Source organism: Anas platyrhynchos, chromosome W (assembly GCF_047663525.1).
Source record: "Anas platyrhynchos isolate ZD024472 breed Pekin duck chromosome W, IASCAAS_PekinDuck_T2T, whole genome shotgun sequence".
In the NCBI taxonomy this organism is placed as follows: Eukaryota; Metazoa; Chordata; class Aves; order Anseriformes; family Anatidae; genus Anas; species Anas platyrhynchos.
The window spans coordinates 10,342,600-10,359,632 of record NC_092620.1 but is presented as its reverse complement, the minus strand read 5'-3'; the positions used below and the strand labels follow the sequence as shown (position 1 = coordinate 10,359,632).

At 39.5% G+C, this 17,033-nt stretch overlaps 2 protein-coding genes across 8 annotated transcripts in view; both read right to left on the bottom strand.

Annotated features, from left to right (window-relative positions):
• LOC101804420 (chromodomain-helicase-DNA-binding protein 1) overlaps positions 1–17,033 on the bottom strand; it is a 93,269-nt gene that overhangs the window by 19,481 nt on the left and 56,755 nt on the right. For all 7 annotated transcript variants that reach the window (XM_038169391.2, XM_038169392.2, XM_038169395.2 and 4 more), the window contains 11 exons: positions 15,860–16,048; positions 15,528–15,690; positions 10,883–11,035; positions 10,528–10,599; positions 8,847–8,996; positions 7,999–8,147; positions 4,440–4,536; positions 4,250–4,345; positions 3,098–3,274; positions 2,758–2,918; positions 2,026–2,067 (listed from right to left, as the gene is read on the bottom strand). In XM_038169391.2, coding sequence (XP_038025319.1) covers positions 2,026–2,067; positions 2,758–2,918; positions 3,098–3,274; positions 4,250–4,345; positions 4,440–4,536; positions 7,999–8,147; positions 8,847–8,996; positions 10,528–10,599; positions 10,883–11,035; positions 15,528–15,690; positions 15,860–16,048 — 1,449 coding nt within the window. The remainder of the gene's footprint in view (positions 1–2,025; positions 2,068–2,757; positions 2,919–3,097; positions 3,275–4,249; positions 4,346–4,439; positions 4,537–7,998; positions 8,148–8,846; positions 8,997–10,527; positions 10,600–10,882; positions 11,036–15,527; positions 15,691–15,859; positions 16,049–17,033) is intronic.
• LOC106020314 (GVQW motif containing 3) lies at positions 11,701–13,051 on the bottom strand. The gene is made up of 2 exons (XM_027447435.3): positions 12,651–13,051; positions 11,701–12,618 (listed from the first exon to the last, which is right to left on the bottom strand). Exons 1-2 carry the CDS (start codon positions 12,913–12,915, stop codon positions 11,834–11,836), a joined length of 1,050 nt encoding a protein of 349 aa, XP_027303236.1. The 5' UTR covers positions 12,916–13,051; the 3' UTR covers positions 11,701–11,833.

The following is a 17,033-nucleotide window of genomic DNA, read 5'->3' as shown; positions in this document are numbered from 1 at the left end:
TACTGGGGAGCCCAGAGCTGGACACAAAACTCCAGGTGTGGCCTCACCAAATCCGAGTAGAGGGGAAGGATCACCTCCCTCCACCTGCTGGCAGTACTTTGCCTAATGAATGCATCCCAGGATATCATTAGCCTTCTTTGCTGCAAGGACACATTGCTGGCTCATGCTCGACTTGGTGACCCCCAGGACCCCCATAGACTTTTCTGCAAGGTTGCTTTACAGCTGGGTGGCCCCCAGCATGTGCCGGTGCCTGGGGTTGTTCCTTTCCAGGTGCAGGACTTTGTACTTCCCCTTGTTGAACTGCATGAGGTTCCTCTCTGCCCATTTCTCCAGTTTGTCCAGGTCCCTCTGGATGGCAGCAAGACCCTCTGGTGTATCCACCGTGCCCCTCTATTTTGTGTCATCTGCAGACTTGCTGAGGGTACACTCTGCCCCATCATCCAGATCATTAATGAAAACGTTGAACAGGACTGAGTCCAGTATTGACCCCTGCAGTACACCCCTAGTTACTACTGGCCTCCAACTAGACTGTGTGCCGCCGACCACCACCCTCTGGGCCCAGCCATTCAGACAGTTTTCAAACCACCTCGCTGTTTGTCCATCCAGCAATGGCCACTTTAACAGCTTGTCTATGGGGATCTTATGGGAGACAGTGTCAAAGGCCTTACTGAAGTCCAGGTGGACTATATCCACTGCTCTCCCCTCATCCATCAGGCTGGTCATATCATTATTGAAACTTATCAGATTGGTCAAGCATGACTTCCTCTTGGTGAATCCATGCTGGCTCCTCCTGATGGTTTTCTTGTCCTTCGTATACCTGGAAATGGTTTCCAGGATTAGCTGCTCCATTACCTTCCCAGGCATCAAGGTGGGGCTGACTGGCCTGTAGTTCCCAGGGTCCTCCTTCTTGCCCTTTTTGAAGATAAGAGTGACATTTGCTTTCCTCTAGTCTTCAGGCACTTCTCCCAGTCACCATGATCGAGCAAAGATTATCAAGAGTGGCCTTGCGAGGACATCTGCCAGCTCCCTCAGTACTTGTGGCCCCATCAGGGCCCATGGACTTATGAATGTCCAGTTTGCTTAAGTATTCCTTGACCTGATCATCTCCCACCATGGATCCATCTTCCTTCCTCCAGCCTTTCCCCCAGGTCTCTGGGACCTGGGATTCCTGAGGGCCAGCCTTGATGGTAAAGACCAAGGCAAAGAAGGCATTCAGTACCTCAGCATTTTCCCTGTCCCGTGTAACCAGGTTCCCCATCTTATTCAGCAATGGGCCCACATTTTCCCTAGCCTTCCTTTTGTCACTAATGCATTCATGAATGACTCCTTCAGACTTTGAAACTAGAGTAGTTATGAAATAAGCTAGAATTCACCCACACTTGCTATGCTGTGTGCATTTTTAATCCATGCACTTAAAAGTATGTATAGAAAAGAATACAGAAAATATTATTTAAAAAAAGGAAATACTAAAGGTGTTTCAGATATTAGAGGATAATACAATAGGAACTATAAAGGACCCTAACTATACAGTTTCAATATATTTCTGTATATTCGTTTGAAAATAAAAGGAACTATTATATATTGCATGATCATATAGAATATAAGTATTGTTAAAGAAAATGAAGGTGATAATTTTTTGGAGAATATCGAGTAATACAGAAAGCTTAAAATAATAACTGACAATAAAAATGTAAAACTGGTAGTTACAGTGCATAAAACCATAAGCTTTTACCATACTATCAAACGAGAAAACTGAATGATCGTCACTAATGCGGATTAAACAAGCTAATAGGTAAAGTGTAAAAAAAGACGAAGTAGTCTTCCAAAATTGAAAGGTTTGTCTTTCTGTCTTTCTACATAAATACCACGTATGAAGAAAGGAAATAATTTAATTTTATGTTATAATCAAGGCAAAAAGTTGGGTATACTATTATCTCTTCAGCCTAAGGATTTTTGGTGTACTGATCTAATTTTAATGTAAACCAGATTCCAAATTGCTACACAAATATAATCAAATGAGTTTACCTTTCAAGTGGGCCACCAAATTTCTTGTAACTCTTGATAAATCTAGTAACAGAAAATAATTCTGCAGTTAAAAACATATGCTTAACTACACCGGTTTCAAAATTTATTTGTACAATGCTATATGGACAATGCAAAGAAAAGAACTAGAGAGACCAGGGCAGGTTAGCATTTCAATTAACCCACATTTAAAGCCAGAGTTCTGTTTGGTTTATTAACTGATACAAATAAAATAGAAAATATAATTCATTTCAAAGGTTACTTTACTAGTTTCACAAGTCAAAGCATTCAGCAACACAAGGTGTTTAAAACAAAAGTTTAAAAGTTTTAAAGTTTAAAACAAAATTCTCTCAACATTTTGTAGGTATTTCCACAAAGATATACATATCCTTTCTTCAACTACAGTTTTTCGGTAAAATGATGGAAAGTTTACATGTTTTTTTTAAAAAAAAAGCTCACCCACTGTAACAACTGTTTTTGAAATCACTGCCTTCAGGGGATGCAGGAAGAATAACACATATTAAAAGACTGTAAACAATAAAGAATATTTTTCCAACCCAGTTTTATCCCTCACCTAAATCTGTTCAAAATCTGGATGTGATAGTTCTTTATCTCAGCACCACAAACTACAAAAAGTAAAGCTTTAAATGCCTAGATAGATTGTTTTCCATATTTTCAAACTCATAATGATAAAAAAAAAAAGTCCCATTAAGCACACGTCCCCCCACATCTTACCGTCTAATCTCTGCATCACTAAATCCTTTAATATTTTCTCGAGGAATAGTTCGTGGTCGTCCACGTTTTTTTGGTCGTTTTCTTTCTGAGACAGAGTCACTATCAGATCCAGAATATCTTCTGCTCCTACTGCATCTCCCTTCATTTCCATTAAAGCTAATCTGGAATTTCAGAGTAAGTAGTTCAAAGCTATGTGACTAAAACATTTTATTCATTTGTTATCTAGCCCATCAAAAATATGTATTGGGGGGGCATACGCAAAAACCATCCAACACAAAAGTACAAGCCAAAAAACCATCAATGCAAATATCAAAGAAAATTGGTCAAAACCCAGAGATACCTGTTTTGCACAGTTCCTCATCCTTGGGAGCATATATATTTCTTCAAGTTCTTTTTGTCTTTCTTCCTCTTCTAATCGTCGCCGCTGGACTTCTGGAATGATTTCTTCCCAACTTCTTAAATTTTGTTCTGGTTCCAATTCAATGTCATCTTCATCCATATTGGAAAAGTTAGCTACCTTATGTATTGGAACATAAGTATTTTCACAAAATGGTTTTATTTAAACAAGGAGTCAGCAACTAACTTTTTAAGAAAACTTAGTTTGGAATGGCATATTTTATTTATTTATGTATACAAAATATATACATATAAAATAGTTCATGAATCATTGTCTTGAAAGTAATTTAATACGTGAAATGCACACGCTCCATGCAACACGTCTGAATATACAGATGAGAATATTTTTCTTCTTTTATAAGTTGACTAATATAGAAACACTATGAAATACCTCCTTGATAGCTGTGTGATTGTTGTTTAATTTCCTTCAAAGCAAAGCTAACAGTATTTGAATACTCAAGCTGATGTAAAATTCTGCATTATTACGCAGAACTAACCAAACATTTATAAACTGTAGAAACCACAATATATTGCAAATGAATGAGCAGCAGGAAGGTGATTTAGTACTCTGATCTAAAGAAAAGTCCTTCCCCACTTTAAACAAAAAACAAACAAAATCACACACACAAAGAGATACAAGACACACCCACAATTTAGACCCACCATAATATTTTAAGTATTATACAGTTAAATACATCTGGAATTCAAGTTCACGTATGTGTTGAAAGGAATTTCTAAAGGTCATCAACTAAGAAATCCAAACTTCATTCTGTTTTCAGAAGTGCCATAGTTGCTTAACAGTGTAAAGCATTAAATGAAGAACAGCCCTCCCCAGTATTACAATCATTAAATCAAAGACTAATGTATTTGTAAATGTCTTTCTTATTTTGTTAGCAGAATACATTATGCATTTTTAAATGTTTGCACTGGTGGTAACTATGCTGTATAGGTGAAAAGACATTCTATGCGAGAGTTGACCTATTGTCAACAAATTGACAATTTCATAAGAAAGAAAAAGGTTACACAAAAGGAAATAAAAAGTAGCATTTATAAAGAAAATCACGATTATGGGAGGAGGGAGGGAACAGAGTAATACCTTGAACTGAGAAAGTAACTCATCTCCTACAGTTAATGGGCCTGGCTCATTTTCTCGAGTTTCAGCCCTCTTCAGGATTTCATCTATATCCATTTCCTGAAACAGAAGTTGTTTCTTTTTATAACAAAATAATTCATACATATTTTTCAGTTGTTATATCCATAAAGTGTAGATTCACTGCTCCATTTACCTGAGGCTCCTCTTCCTCCCCTTCAGGTTCTTTGAAGAGTTCCTCAGCACCAAACTTCAAAATTGCTGATAACTCTTCCTTATTAAAAGGTGTTGAGCTGAAATACAGGAAATTTCAGAAAAGCATTTTATCTTTGAGAATTTTTTCAAATTACTATAACCATGAATTAATCAAGCTTCCTTCTGACTGTTAAATAAAAGCTATATTTAATATGTAAACAAAAATATAGAAAGACATTATACTTTGCAGTCTTTACTTATAAGGTCGCTGTTATTTTATTATTATATTATATACTGTTGGGATCAGAGGACTACCACCCATTCCTACTCTTTCATGTAGGGTCAAATAAGGCTGCAACCAGATGCCAAAATATCAAAAAGGACTTCGTGTCCCCTCAGAAAGATGTTGAAGGGATTAGGAGTGCAAATAGTGTTCTCCTGTATTCTCCCAGTTGGTGAATGGGACCCAAGGAGACAAACAGACCAAGTGAATGACTGTCTGCATGGCTGGTGCCATGCTCAAGGTTTTGGGTTTTATGATCTCAGATGTACTTTTGAGAGACCAGACATGCTGACACTGGATGGGGCATACTTGACCAAGTGGGGCAAGAGTGTTCAGGGCAGTAAGCAGGTGGGACTTATTAGCAGGGCTTCAGACTAGATGAAGTGGGGGAAGGGGATGTACCTCTTAGTGACAGAAAAGAACTTGGGAACACTGACACTTTAGGAAGCAACAGGGGAATACCTGTGAATTGTCCCAAAGGAATTAGGAAGGGCTCCTCTAAAAAGGTGATACAGCCAATAGCCCAGCTGAAGTGCCTCTACACCAATGCATGCAGCAAGGGAAACAAACAGGAGGAGTTGGAAACCATGGTCCAATTACAAACTCTGACATAATTGCTATCACAGAAACACAATGGGATGATTCACACAACTGGAACATTGAAATCGAGGGCTAAAAGCTTTAGAGAAGATATAGACAAGGAAGAAAGGGTGGGGGTGTTGCTCTCTATGTTAAGAAATGGAGAGTTGCACTCAACGGCATTATGTTCAAGTGGAGGATGATGATGTCCCTCAGGGGTCTTTTTTGGGACTGGTACTGTCTAATATCTTTATTAAAGACATAAACAGTGGGATCGAGTGCACCCTCAGCAAGTTTGCAGATGTGACATCAAGCTGAGTGGCAAAGTTGATAAAACAGAAGGAAGAGATGCCATCCAAAAGGACCTGGTCAAGCTTGAGAAGTGGGCCCCTGTGAATCCTGTGAGGTTCAACAAGTCCAATTGCAAGGTGCTGCACCTGGGTCAGGGTAATCCCAGACAGGAGTACAGACTGGGAGAAGAACTCATTGAGAGCAACCCTGCAGAGAAGGACTTGGGGGTTCTGGTGGATGAAAATCTTGACACGAGCCAGCAGTGCACACTTGCAGCCCAGAAAGCCAACTGCATCCTGGGCTGCATCAACAGAGGAGTGGCCAGCAGGTCAAGGGAGGTGACTGTCCCCCTCTACTCTGCCCTCATGAGGCCCCATTTGGAGTAATGCATCCAGGTCTGGGGCAAAAAAAAAGCACAAAAAAAGATGTGGACCTATTAGCAGGGGACCAGAGGAGGGCCATGAAGATTATCAGAGGGCTGGAGCACCTCTCTTATGAAGAAAGGCTGAGAGCTGGGGATGTGAGGTCCATCTATAAGAATGGTTGTAAGGAGGAACCAGGGAACTACAGGCCTGTCAGCCTGACCTCGGTGCCAGGAAAGGTGATGGAGCAGGTCATCTTGAGTGCAATCACACAGCATCTGTGGGACAGTGGGGGAATCAGGCCCAGTCAGCATGGGTTCATGAAAGGCAAGTCCTGCCCGACCAACCTCATCTCCTTCTATGAGTGGGTGACCAGCCTGGTGGATGAGGGAAAGGCTGTTGACGTAGTCTACCTAGACTTCAGCAAAGCCTTTGACACAGTCTCTCACAGTATTCTCCTGGAGAAGCTGGCGGCCCATGGCTTGGACAGGTACACTCTTTGCTGGCTGGACGGCCAGGCCCAGAGGGTAGTGGTGAATGGAGTAAAATCCATCTGTCGACCAGTGATGTCGACGATGAGTGGTGTTCCCCTGGGGTCAGTGTTGGGGACCACCCTCTTTAATATCTTTATTGATGATTTGGATGAGGGAATTGAGTGCATGCTCAGGAAGTTTGCAGATGACACCAAGTTGGGGGGGAGTGTCAATCTGCCAGAGGGTAGGAAGGGCCTGCAGAGGGACCTGGACAGGTTGGATCGAAGGGCAGAGGCCAGTGGGATGAGGTTCAACATGGCTAAGTGCCAGGTCCTGCACTTTGGCCACCTCAACCCCATGCAGTGCTATGGGCTTGGGACAGAGTGGCTGGAAAGCTGTGCAGAAGAAAAGGATCTAGGGGTGTTGGTAGATGCTCGCCTGAACATGAGCCAGCAGTGTGCCCAGGTGGCCAAGAAGGCCAATGGCATCCTGGCTAGTATCAGGAATAGTGTAGCCAGCAGGACCAGGGAGGTGTTCATCTCTCTGGACTCAGCTCTGGTGAGTCCGCACCTCGAGTACTGTGTTCACTTTTGGGCCCCTCACTTCAAGAAAGACATCGAGTCCCTGGAGCATGTCCAGAGAAGGTCTACAAAGCTGGTGAAGGGTCTGGAACACAAGTCTTCTGAGGAGCGGCTGAGGGAACTGGGGTTGTTTGGTCTGGAGAAGAGGGAGGCTCAGGGAAGACGTTATTGCTCTCTACAACTACCTGAAAGGCAGTTGTGGGGAGCTGGGGGTAAGCCTCTTCTCCCAGATAACTAGCGATAGGATTAGAGGGAATGGCCTCAAGTTGCACCAGGGAAGTTTCAGGTTGGAAATTAGGAGACATTTCTTCTCAGAAAGAGTAGTCAGACTTTGGAACAGGTTGCCCAGGGAGGTGGTGGAGTCACCATCCCTGGGGGTGTTTAAGGAAAGGTTGGACGTGGTGCTTAGGGACATGGTCTAGTGGGTGATATTGGTGGTAGGGTGATGGTTGGACCAGATGATCTTGGAGGTCTTTTCCAACCTTAATGATTCTATGATTATGTTTTCAGCCTGGAGAAGAGAAGGCTCTGAGGAGGCCTCATTGTGGCCTTTCAGTACTTAAAGAGGGCTTATATAAAAAGATGGAGATTGACTTTTTACTCAGACAGATAATGATAGGACAAGGTGGAAGGGTTTTAATCTAAAAGAGGAGATTTAGATCAGGTGTTAGGAAAAAATTCTTCACTTGGTGGATGGTGAGGCACTGGAACAGGTTGCCCAGAGAAGTAGTGGATGACCCATGCCTGGAAGTGGTCAAGGCCAGGTTGGATGGAGCTTTGAGCAACTTCATCTAGTGGGTGGCATCCCTGCCCATGGCAGAGGAGTTGGAATGAGGTGATCTTTAAGGTCTAAGCCATTCTATGATTTTATGATATAATACCTTACCATATATTTTTTGCCTTTTGTTAACCAAGTGAAGTGACTTGCACTTTTAATAAAATAGTCAAGTATACTTAACTCTAAATTGATATGTAAGTTATATAAATATACCTTGAAGGAGTAGAGCCTGTATGTAGTACAGTTTTCCCTGTAGTGTCCATTCTCTGAATCACTAAGTGATCTAACACCATCTTTTTCTTGGCTCTTTCAAGAATATCTTCTTCTACTGATCCTTTTGTGACTAGCCGATAAATATTAACCTATGTATGTTATAAATAGGCTTTACTTACATGCTCACAAATTACACAGGAAAACAATATTCAGATAAGATTAACAACAACAAAAAAAAAACCCACACCTTGAACAACAACAATGTTAGTCCTTACTTCTAATCTTCTATCTCATTGAACTAGTATTTCTCATATGAAACCAGTCAATCACATTACCATTGTCTCTACGTAAAGTTTTTAAAAAATAAAGAAATTCTTAGACCTCTCCTCTTTAAACTTCAATAATTAGGCACAAGCATGGCCATAAGGAACAGTGTCATATCTGATTATTACTTGAAGTCTTCTGCAAGAAAAAAACCCAAAGAGAACTACTAATTATTTATCATTAGGTAAAGGAGATGTGCCTTAAATATAACAGTTATTTTCTAGGATGACATGAAGCCAATGAACGTGAGACAAGCCCAGAACTCTTCTCTCTACTCATCCATATACTACAGCTACTATGCCATTTCTCCATATAGGGAGAGATTTATTTATTTATTTATTTATTTATTTATTTATTTATTTATTAAAAAATGTCAAATGAGCATTATTAACATTTTTAGACATACCTGGCAAGTTCTAGTTATTCTCAAAATACACAAAGACTGCGATGGCCAGACAAACAGCTTATGGCTACTGTGTGAAACCCTCCTTCAGGTTTGAAGCTTAGAAGACAAATATGCATACCTGTTTTTTCTGTCCAATCCTATGAGCTCTAGCCTGCGCTTGCAGATCATTTTGTGGATTCCAGTCAGAATCAAATATAACTACAGTGTCAGCAGATGCCAAGTTTATACCTAATCCTCCAGCTCTGGTAGACAGCAAAAAGCAGAAATCCTGAAATTATAAAATAAGAAATAGCTTTATATATGTATTAGTCATAATAATGCTTTGTGGAGCGGACTATCAACTCATACACTATCAAATAGCTCTTCCATAGGTGAAGCTTCTTTAAGTATGAAGCTTAAATATATATATATATTTAAAGAAAACTAAGCAGCTATGGCATAAGAGGGAAGATTCTTGAGCATATAAGTAACTGGTTAAGAGATAAGAAACAAGAGTTCTGTCAGGGTCAATGCTCTTCAACCCACTCAGAAACAATATGAAAATAGTATGATCAAAGTTTTCAGATGATATGGAATTATTCAAGGACAAAGGACAACTATGAAGGACTGCAGGAGGATCTTATGAGACAGGCAATAAAAAAAAGCATATGAAATTCAAGATAAAGAGAAATAGGAAACAATTTTGAATATTAAATACAGTGACAAGTAATAGCAAACCATTAATGCACAGGAATGAGTCCTTGGAGTTGTCATAGATATTGAGACCTTCACCAGTAATAGTGAAGAAAGTTGATTAGGTAAAATGAAGTTTTATGGATTATTAGGAAAGAAATAGAGAATAAAACAGGAAACAATTCTGTTGCTGCACAAGTCTATAATTTACCTCCTTTTTTGAATACCATGTGAAGTTTGGATCCCCCTTCATCTTAAAAAAACATACAGTACAACTACAAGAATTCCAGAAAAAGGCAATGATGTCTATATTAGAAATTTACATACAGAAGTTAGTTCTGTTTTAACAAATATCTGAAGATTATGTTATGAAATTAAGTCCTTCCTCCTCAACCATAACATAAATATAAGCCCAATAGCAACTGACAAATGTTATGCTTCTATTGCTGAAAAAAACCCTGCCAGTGTTGAACAGAAGACCTAAGATTATCAAAGGTATGGAATGGCTTCCATTGTAGGAATGCTAAATAAACTAGGAATCTTATAGAAGTACACAATGGCTATAAATCAGTTCTTCATTTTCTTCCAGGGCAAGGAAATAAAAAATAGAAAATGAAGATAACAGAAGCCAGATTTAAAAAATATTTAAAACAATTTTTCTTCATGCAAGGATATACACAACTCAGTTCTGCCCATTCCCTAAGTACTTGTTCAATGTCAAAGGCTTATGCAAAAGTTCAGTGCTCCTGTAAAAACTGAAGGACTAAGTCCTACAAAAACAAACAAACAAACAAACAAACAAACAAAAAACACAGGTTAAATTCTTCAGTGTTTATACAGTACTGAAAATTACTTTGATAAAAAGCACGGTCAAAAATCTAAAAAGGTAACTTATGCAGTTATATTAGTTAAACGTCATTTTCATAAATTCTGTTTCCTATTTAACCTCTTCTCAGAAAAAAAAAGAGTTGTAAATCTTGTAATATATAGGTTACCAATAACAAAATTTCAACATGATACATCCCTCACTTTTTTCTGTCTTAATTTTTTTGGTAATATTTGTTATATTTCTTGGGAAAAAAATAAAGCTGTATAGATTTAAAAACCACCACCCACTAATATCATACCTCTGATCCTTCTGCATTAAAATGATCCAGTGCTTGTTTCCTCAATTCCCCTTTTATTGATCCATCAAGTCTCTAAAGAGATCAAATATTACAGTTAAAGAGGAACACTCATACTATATTCTAATCAGAGCAACTTGAAATCTCAATTGCCAAAACAATTAGGGGCAAGGAGAAGAGTAATGTAACACCTTTCTAATTTATCATTTTCATTTCAAAACACCATTTATCATATAGTCTTTTTCTGTACATAAAATTAAACTTTTATAAATCCTTCTACTAAAAAGGACACTTTTACGTTTCTTAAGCTAAAGTGGCAAAGATCAAGGCTTCTTGGCTACTACCAGCAAATTCCTACCTGAAAAGGAAACTGACGATACTTCAAATATTCTGCTAGGATGTCTAGCATCCTCACCATCTGAGAGAAAATCAGTACTCTGTTGCCACGTTCTCGTAGACGAATCAGTAGCTTGTCAAGAAGGATTAGTTTCCCACTGCTTCGTATTAAATGCTACAAAGATAAGAAAAGGTGTATTGCAAAATTAGTTCACCTTAGCACTAATATACACTGCAGTTGGTTACACTTTTTTTTAAGGTTTTTAAGGTTTAAGGTTTTTTAAGGTTTAAGGTTTTCTTTCTTGTCTACTGGAATGGGAAGAATGACAGAAATTTTGACATTCCTTTAAAAATATGTTTTAAAATGTGCACACAATAGTCTCCTAGAACTAAATAACGCATTCAGATGACCATACTATACCACTATATACATTTACTAGTATGCAGCATTAATTGAATATGAAAGTTTAATAAGGACTTAGTCAGTCCTGATCTCGTAAAAACTCATTATAAAAGCATGGAGTACTCTAATTGGAAGCAACAGGAATACTAACTAGCATGTTTTAAAGGAAATGCATTTCTCAGCTTTGGCTAATAAAACATCATCTTAACGTTTCATTAAAAAAAGTAAGCAAATAAACTGTGCTACAAGTTAGAGCAGTTGAGATATAGACTCAATGTTTTCCTACCAAATAATTATTTGGTAGGAAGTAAGATTACGTTACTAATTTAGTACTACTTACTCCTTGCTTTCCATCTTTTGAACAGAAATAAGCACTGCTATTTGACCCTCTAATTATTTTTAAACAGTAACTAATCTGTCAAGTTTCTCAGGCAAGTTAAAAGTGAGAGGAATCTTGTTTGTAGAGCCCAAGTGGCTTTAGATGGCTTATAGCATTATACGTGGTCTGTTCTGAAAGTAGTAGGACTCATTTTTTTAAAAAAAAATTATTCATGAGAATAGAACAAACTATTAGAATTTTTCAAAGAATTTTCCTTCTGCATCTACACACTGCTGCCAACGAGTTTTCCAGTTTTTGTACGCCTCCAGGAATGCCTGGACCGGAATGCTGTTTAGCTCCCTCGTCACGGCCTCTTGAAGCGCCTCTACCGATGCATGATGCTTCCCCTTGAGCGTTGATTTTACTCTCGGGAATAGAAAAAAGTCTGGCGGGGCCAAGTCGGGGCTGTAGGGGGGCTGAGGCAGCGTTGCCACCTTGTGCTGGGCAAGATACTCCACTACGCGGAACGCTGTGTGGCTCGGTGCGTTGTCATGGTGCAGCCGCCAATTGTTGACGATGGCTGGGCGGACACGAGCAATGCGTTTTCGCAGTCTTGTGAGGACTTCCACGTAAAAAACTGCATTAACTGTTTGTCCGGGTGATACAAACTCTTTGTGGATGACTCCATGTCGATCAAAAAAGCAAATGAGCATGGACTTTTGCTTGGATTTGCTCATTCGTGCTTTCTTGGGGCATGGGGAAGCAGGGGTGTGCCATTCTGTGCTCTGCCGCTTACTCTCCGGGTCATATTCAAACACCCACGTCTCGTCACCAGTCACCACATTGTCCAAAAAGTCGGGCTCCTCATTCACATGATGAAAAAGATCCTGGCAGATCGCTTTCCGGTTGGCCTTTTGCTCCTCTGACAACACTCGCGGCACAAACTTTGCGCACACTTTCCTCATGGCTAAGTTTTCTTTCACCATCTCAAAAACTTGGGTTTGAGGAATGCTCAAGTCATCAGCAATCATTCTGATACTCATCCTGCAATAAATTTTTCAGTAAATTCAGTAAATTTTTTTTTACAATTCAGTAAATTTTTCACTCGCGACACATTTTCGTTGGTCTTGATGGTCAAAGGGCGTCCGGAGCGGTCGTCGTCTTCCACTCTTTCCCTACCTTCTCGGAAAAGCTTGTACCACTCAAAAACACCCGATCTACCCATGGCAGCATCACCGTAGGCCTCCTTAATCACGTTGTGAGTCTCTTTGCCCGTTTTACCAAGCTTTACACAAAATTTGATCGCGTATCGCTGCTCCAGTAAACGCTCCATGATTTTCCGTGACGAGGCCTTTCGACAGGTGTTCACAGTACAAGCAACCTGCTCTCTTCAACGGCCGATAGCCGACTGCCGATTTTTCCCAGCATTCCCAATATCTCCCTCCACCGATCCTGCGTGCGCAGACCGCCTCTTGTCCGCCCGTTTGCCCAGGAAAAAGCCAGTCCTACTACTTTCAGAACAGACCATGTACCTTCTCAGCTCCAGTGGGAACAACTAGAAGAGGAATTCAGATGCACATTGAATTTAATGTTGAAAACATCAGGCCTCTTTAGGTGAAGAGGCTCAGGATAGAATTATGTAGAATAAAAAAATTGGATTTAGGTGCTTTTATTCCTTTTGCCTGAAATGAGAAGGATGCATCATTCATAGTAAGAGTTAGCAAAGCTTATTCAGATGAGCCAAGAAAATCATTATTAAAAATATGCAATTATTACAAATAATGGCTGAACAGTTCTAAAGAGTTTAATTATAATTTAGGTAGTTAGAGTGTGCCACGTTGTAAATTAAATACCCTTTACCTTTGAGAAACACTTTATAATATAAAACACCTTGAAATCACAAGCTGTCACTGCACAATCTAGTAGTTTTGGGAAAGTCTTGAAATTATGAACTTCAAAGCTTACAGAAAAAAAAAAAAATGATCATTAGAAGCATTTATGTTGGTATAAAATGCTGCCAGGTGCCCACCAAGATGTTCTCTCACTCCCCCTCCTTGGCAGTAAAAGGGCAGAAATTATGATTAAAAAAAAAAAAAAAGAAAGAACAACAAAACTCATGGGTTGATATTAGGACAGGAAGATCACTCACCAATTACAATCACGATCAAAACAGACTCAGCTTGGGGAAGATTAATTTAATTTATTGCCAATTAATAACAGTGTAGAGCAGCGAGAACTAAAAGCAAACTAAAAACCACCTTCCCCCCATCCATCCTCTTCTACATTCTCCCCCTGAGCGGAGCAGGGGAGCAGGGAATGAGGACTGTGTTCAGCTTATAATGCTTCATCTCCGCCACTCCTTCACGGTCACTCTCTTCCCCTGCTCCAGTGTGGGGTCCCACCTATGGGATGCAGTCCTTCACAAGCTGTTCCAACGTGGGCTTCCCACAGGCTGCAGTTCTTCAAGAACTGCTCCAGCATGGGTTTTCTCCACAGCGTGCAGTCCTTCAGGAACACACTGCTCCAGTGTGGGTCCCCCATGGGCTGCAGCTTCCTTCAGGGTATATCCACCTGCTGTGGCATGGGGTCCTCCATGGACTGCAGTGGGACAACCTGTTTCACCAGAGAAGGGCGACGAAGCTGGTGAGGGGCCTGGAGAACAAGTCCTACGAGGAGCGGCTGAAGGAGCTGGGCTTGTTCAGCCTGGAGAAGAGGAGGCTCAGGGGCGACCTTATCGCTCTCTACAGGTACCTTAAAGGAGGCTGTAGCGAGGTGGGGGTTGGCCTCTTCTCCCACGTGCCTGGTGACAGGACGAGGGGGAATGGGCTTAAGTTGCGCCAGGGGAGTTTTAGGTTAGATGTTAGGAAGAACTTCTTTACTGAAAGGGTTGTTAGGCACTGGAACAGGCTGCCCAGGGAGGTGGTGGAGTCACCATCCCTGGAAGTCTTTAAAAGACGTTTAGATGTAGAGCTTAGGGATATGGTTTAGTGGGGACTGTTAGCGTTAGGTCAGAGGTTAGACTCGATGATCTTGAGGTCTCTTCCAACCTAGAAATTCTGTGATTCTGTGTGATTCTCTGCAGGCTACCTGGAGCACTTCCCCCTTCTTTACTGACCTTGGTGTCTGCAGGATTGTTTTTCACATTTTCCCATTTGTCTCTCTCACAGCTGATGTGCAGCATTTTTTAAACTTTCTTAAATATGTTATCACGGAGGTGCAACTAGCATTGCTCATTGTCTCAGCTTTGGCCAGTGGTGGGTCTCTTTTGGAGTAAGCTCTTATCTGACCTGGGGCAGCTTCTGGTCTCTTCTCAGAGGCTGCCCCTGCAACCCCCCTGCTACCAAAACCTTGTGACATGAACTCAATACAAGTACAAAGATTGGTTAACATTTACAAAACAAACAAAAAATGCAACAAAACCCTGAAGAAAAAAAAAAACAACAACAAAACAAAACACAAAACAATCACGAATCATCTTTAGTAATGATGCTTACAGGTATTTTCATTTATAACAATAAAAATCAGACTAAGCTTTGGATGTTTATTACTTTTATTTCCTTTCAGTTTGGTTGTTTGCAGGCATGCAGCGAACAGTGTTTGTTTACAAACAAGCTTGAAGAGACTATGCAGATCACTTTCTGCTATCACATGGACTGTTGGTGCTTTGCCGGTCATGCATTTGCACAGAGATGCTTTATTTAGTATTGATCTCTCTATTATTCAGTTCTAGCTAAGAAATAAAAAAACAATTCACTTACCTGTAAAACCCATGATGTACATTTAATTGAGAACTTGTTTATTAATATTAAATGTTAACATTATATAATTCTATTAATATACTTTAATAAGAACTACTAAATTGCTAGAACACTACAAAATTTCTGCATGTATATTAGAGATGGAAAACAATTTTATAAAAATAAATTAAAAACAAGGTGGTATTACCTGTAAGGCCTCCTGTTTATTATAGAATTCATTATCATCTGGTGGTTTAATGAGGTAGCAATGGTTACAACACTTCTTGAGTTCCATCATGATGTTCAAAAAGCCTGAGGTACTGCCTTTTGAACCTTTACTCAGGGCTTTATAATTCCTGGTTAAAATCCACCTATGATATAAAACGTGTAGTGGAAGTAATTTCTAACATGTCATATTTCCACAAATGGTAAGCTCTCAAAATATCATTTCAAATTGCATCATGAAAACTATTACACTTCATTACTTTTCATACAGACATCTAATTAAAATAGTGCGATTTTAAAAGTGTCATTACTTACTTGTAATATTGCTTCTGTAATGCACTCATTTCCATCCTCAAAATTTGCTCAACCTTAGCAGGTAAAGACTTTTCTACATCTTTTTTAACTCTTCTGAGTAGAAACGGTTCAAGTTCTTTGTGAAGACTTGCATAACCAAACTCTCTCCCTTTGCCATGTTCCTCTTCAAAATCTTCCCAGGAAGAAAACCTTCAACATAAGAAAGAATAAAGGGAGAATAATGACACAGTATGAATGACCTGAAGAAGCAACAGCGAAGAAACAGAACACATAAAACCCATAAATATACCACATGCACACAAAAGCATATGGACTCATTCCCCACTCCCCTCTGTTTCATTCAATAAATTTCTGAATTTTCATCTCACAAGCAATTCTAAACATTTTGTCTGCAAATAGTAGAATGGAAGTTTCCAAACACTTTTGCAAAATGAAAGTTCAAAACAAACTACTAAATTTTAATTTCTCCAATGAAAGCTCTGCATTTTACTTTTCTGCATGGAAACCCAGGTAGAAGGTTACAGAAATTCCATTATTATATTTCTCAAGAGCAGCATGAGAAAAAAAAAGTTGCATGGCTGGAGGGAGTGCAAGAGAACAGACCACTTTACATACTTCTTGCAGATTGGATGGTCTAGCTGAAATTTGATTATCCTCTGATATGTGCTAACAGACTAAGAAAATGGACTGTAAGGTTCTGAAGAAGTCGATGTAATGCATAGCTCCGAAATTGGAGCTACAGTGATTTGTATTCACAAGATATCTGAAAGGAACATGTGTTCTCCTTTATTCCAGATATAAACAGAGGTCACTACAGAATAATGTCAATACAATAAACGTGTTGTATGCAAACCATAAGGCTGCCTGACTGAACTACTGTATATCAGGCATCATGGTACAAACTTGTTCTCATTAATGGTACTAACACAGAAAAGAAGACATCCTCAGCCCCATTCTGTTTCCATACAGTAAGTCCATGTGGTTTTCCTTTTAGATTAAGATACGTGTTTTCAGGGAAAAAGACGTATATCAATCAACCATACATCAATATCAATCAACCACATACATCAATCCACCCTTTTTGTGGACTGCTAAAACAGAAAAAGCAGCAACTGCTACCAGAATGACTTATCAAAAATAGAATGAAAAATAGTATGAAAAAGTATGTACATCT

Bases quoted from the DNA above. Each gene is read 5' to 3' on its own strand.
- LOC106020314 (XM_027447435.3), bottom strand. From the start codon at position 12,915: ATGGAGCGTTTACTGGAGCAGCGATACGCGATCAAATTTTGTGTAAAG. The intron at 12,619-12,650 runs AATTTACTGAAA...GCAGGATGAGTA, and splicing joins TTGTAAAAAAAAATTTACTG to TCAGAATGATTGCTGATGAC.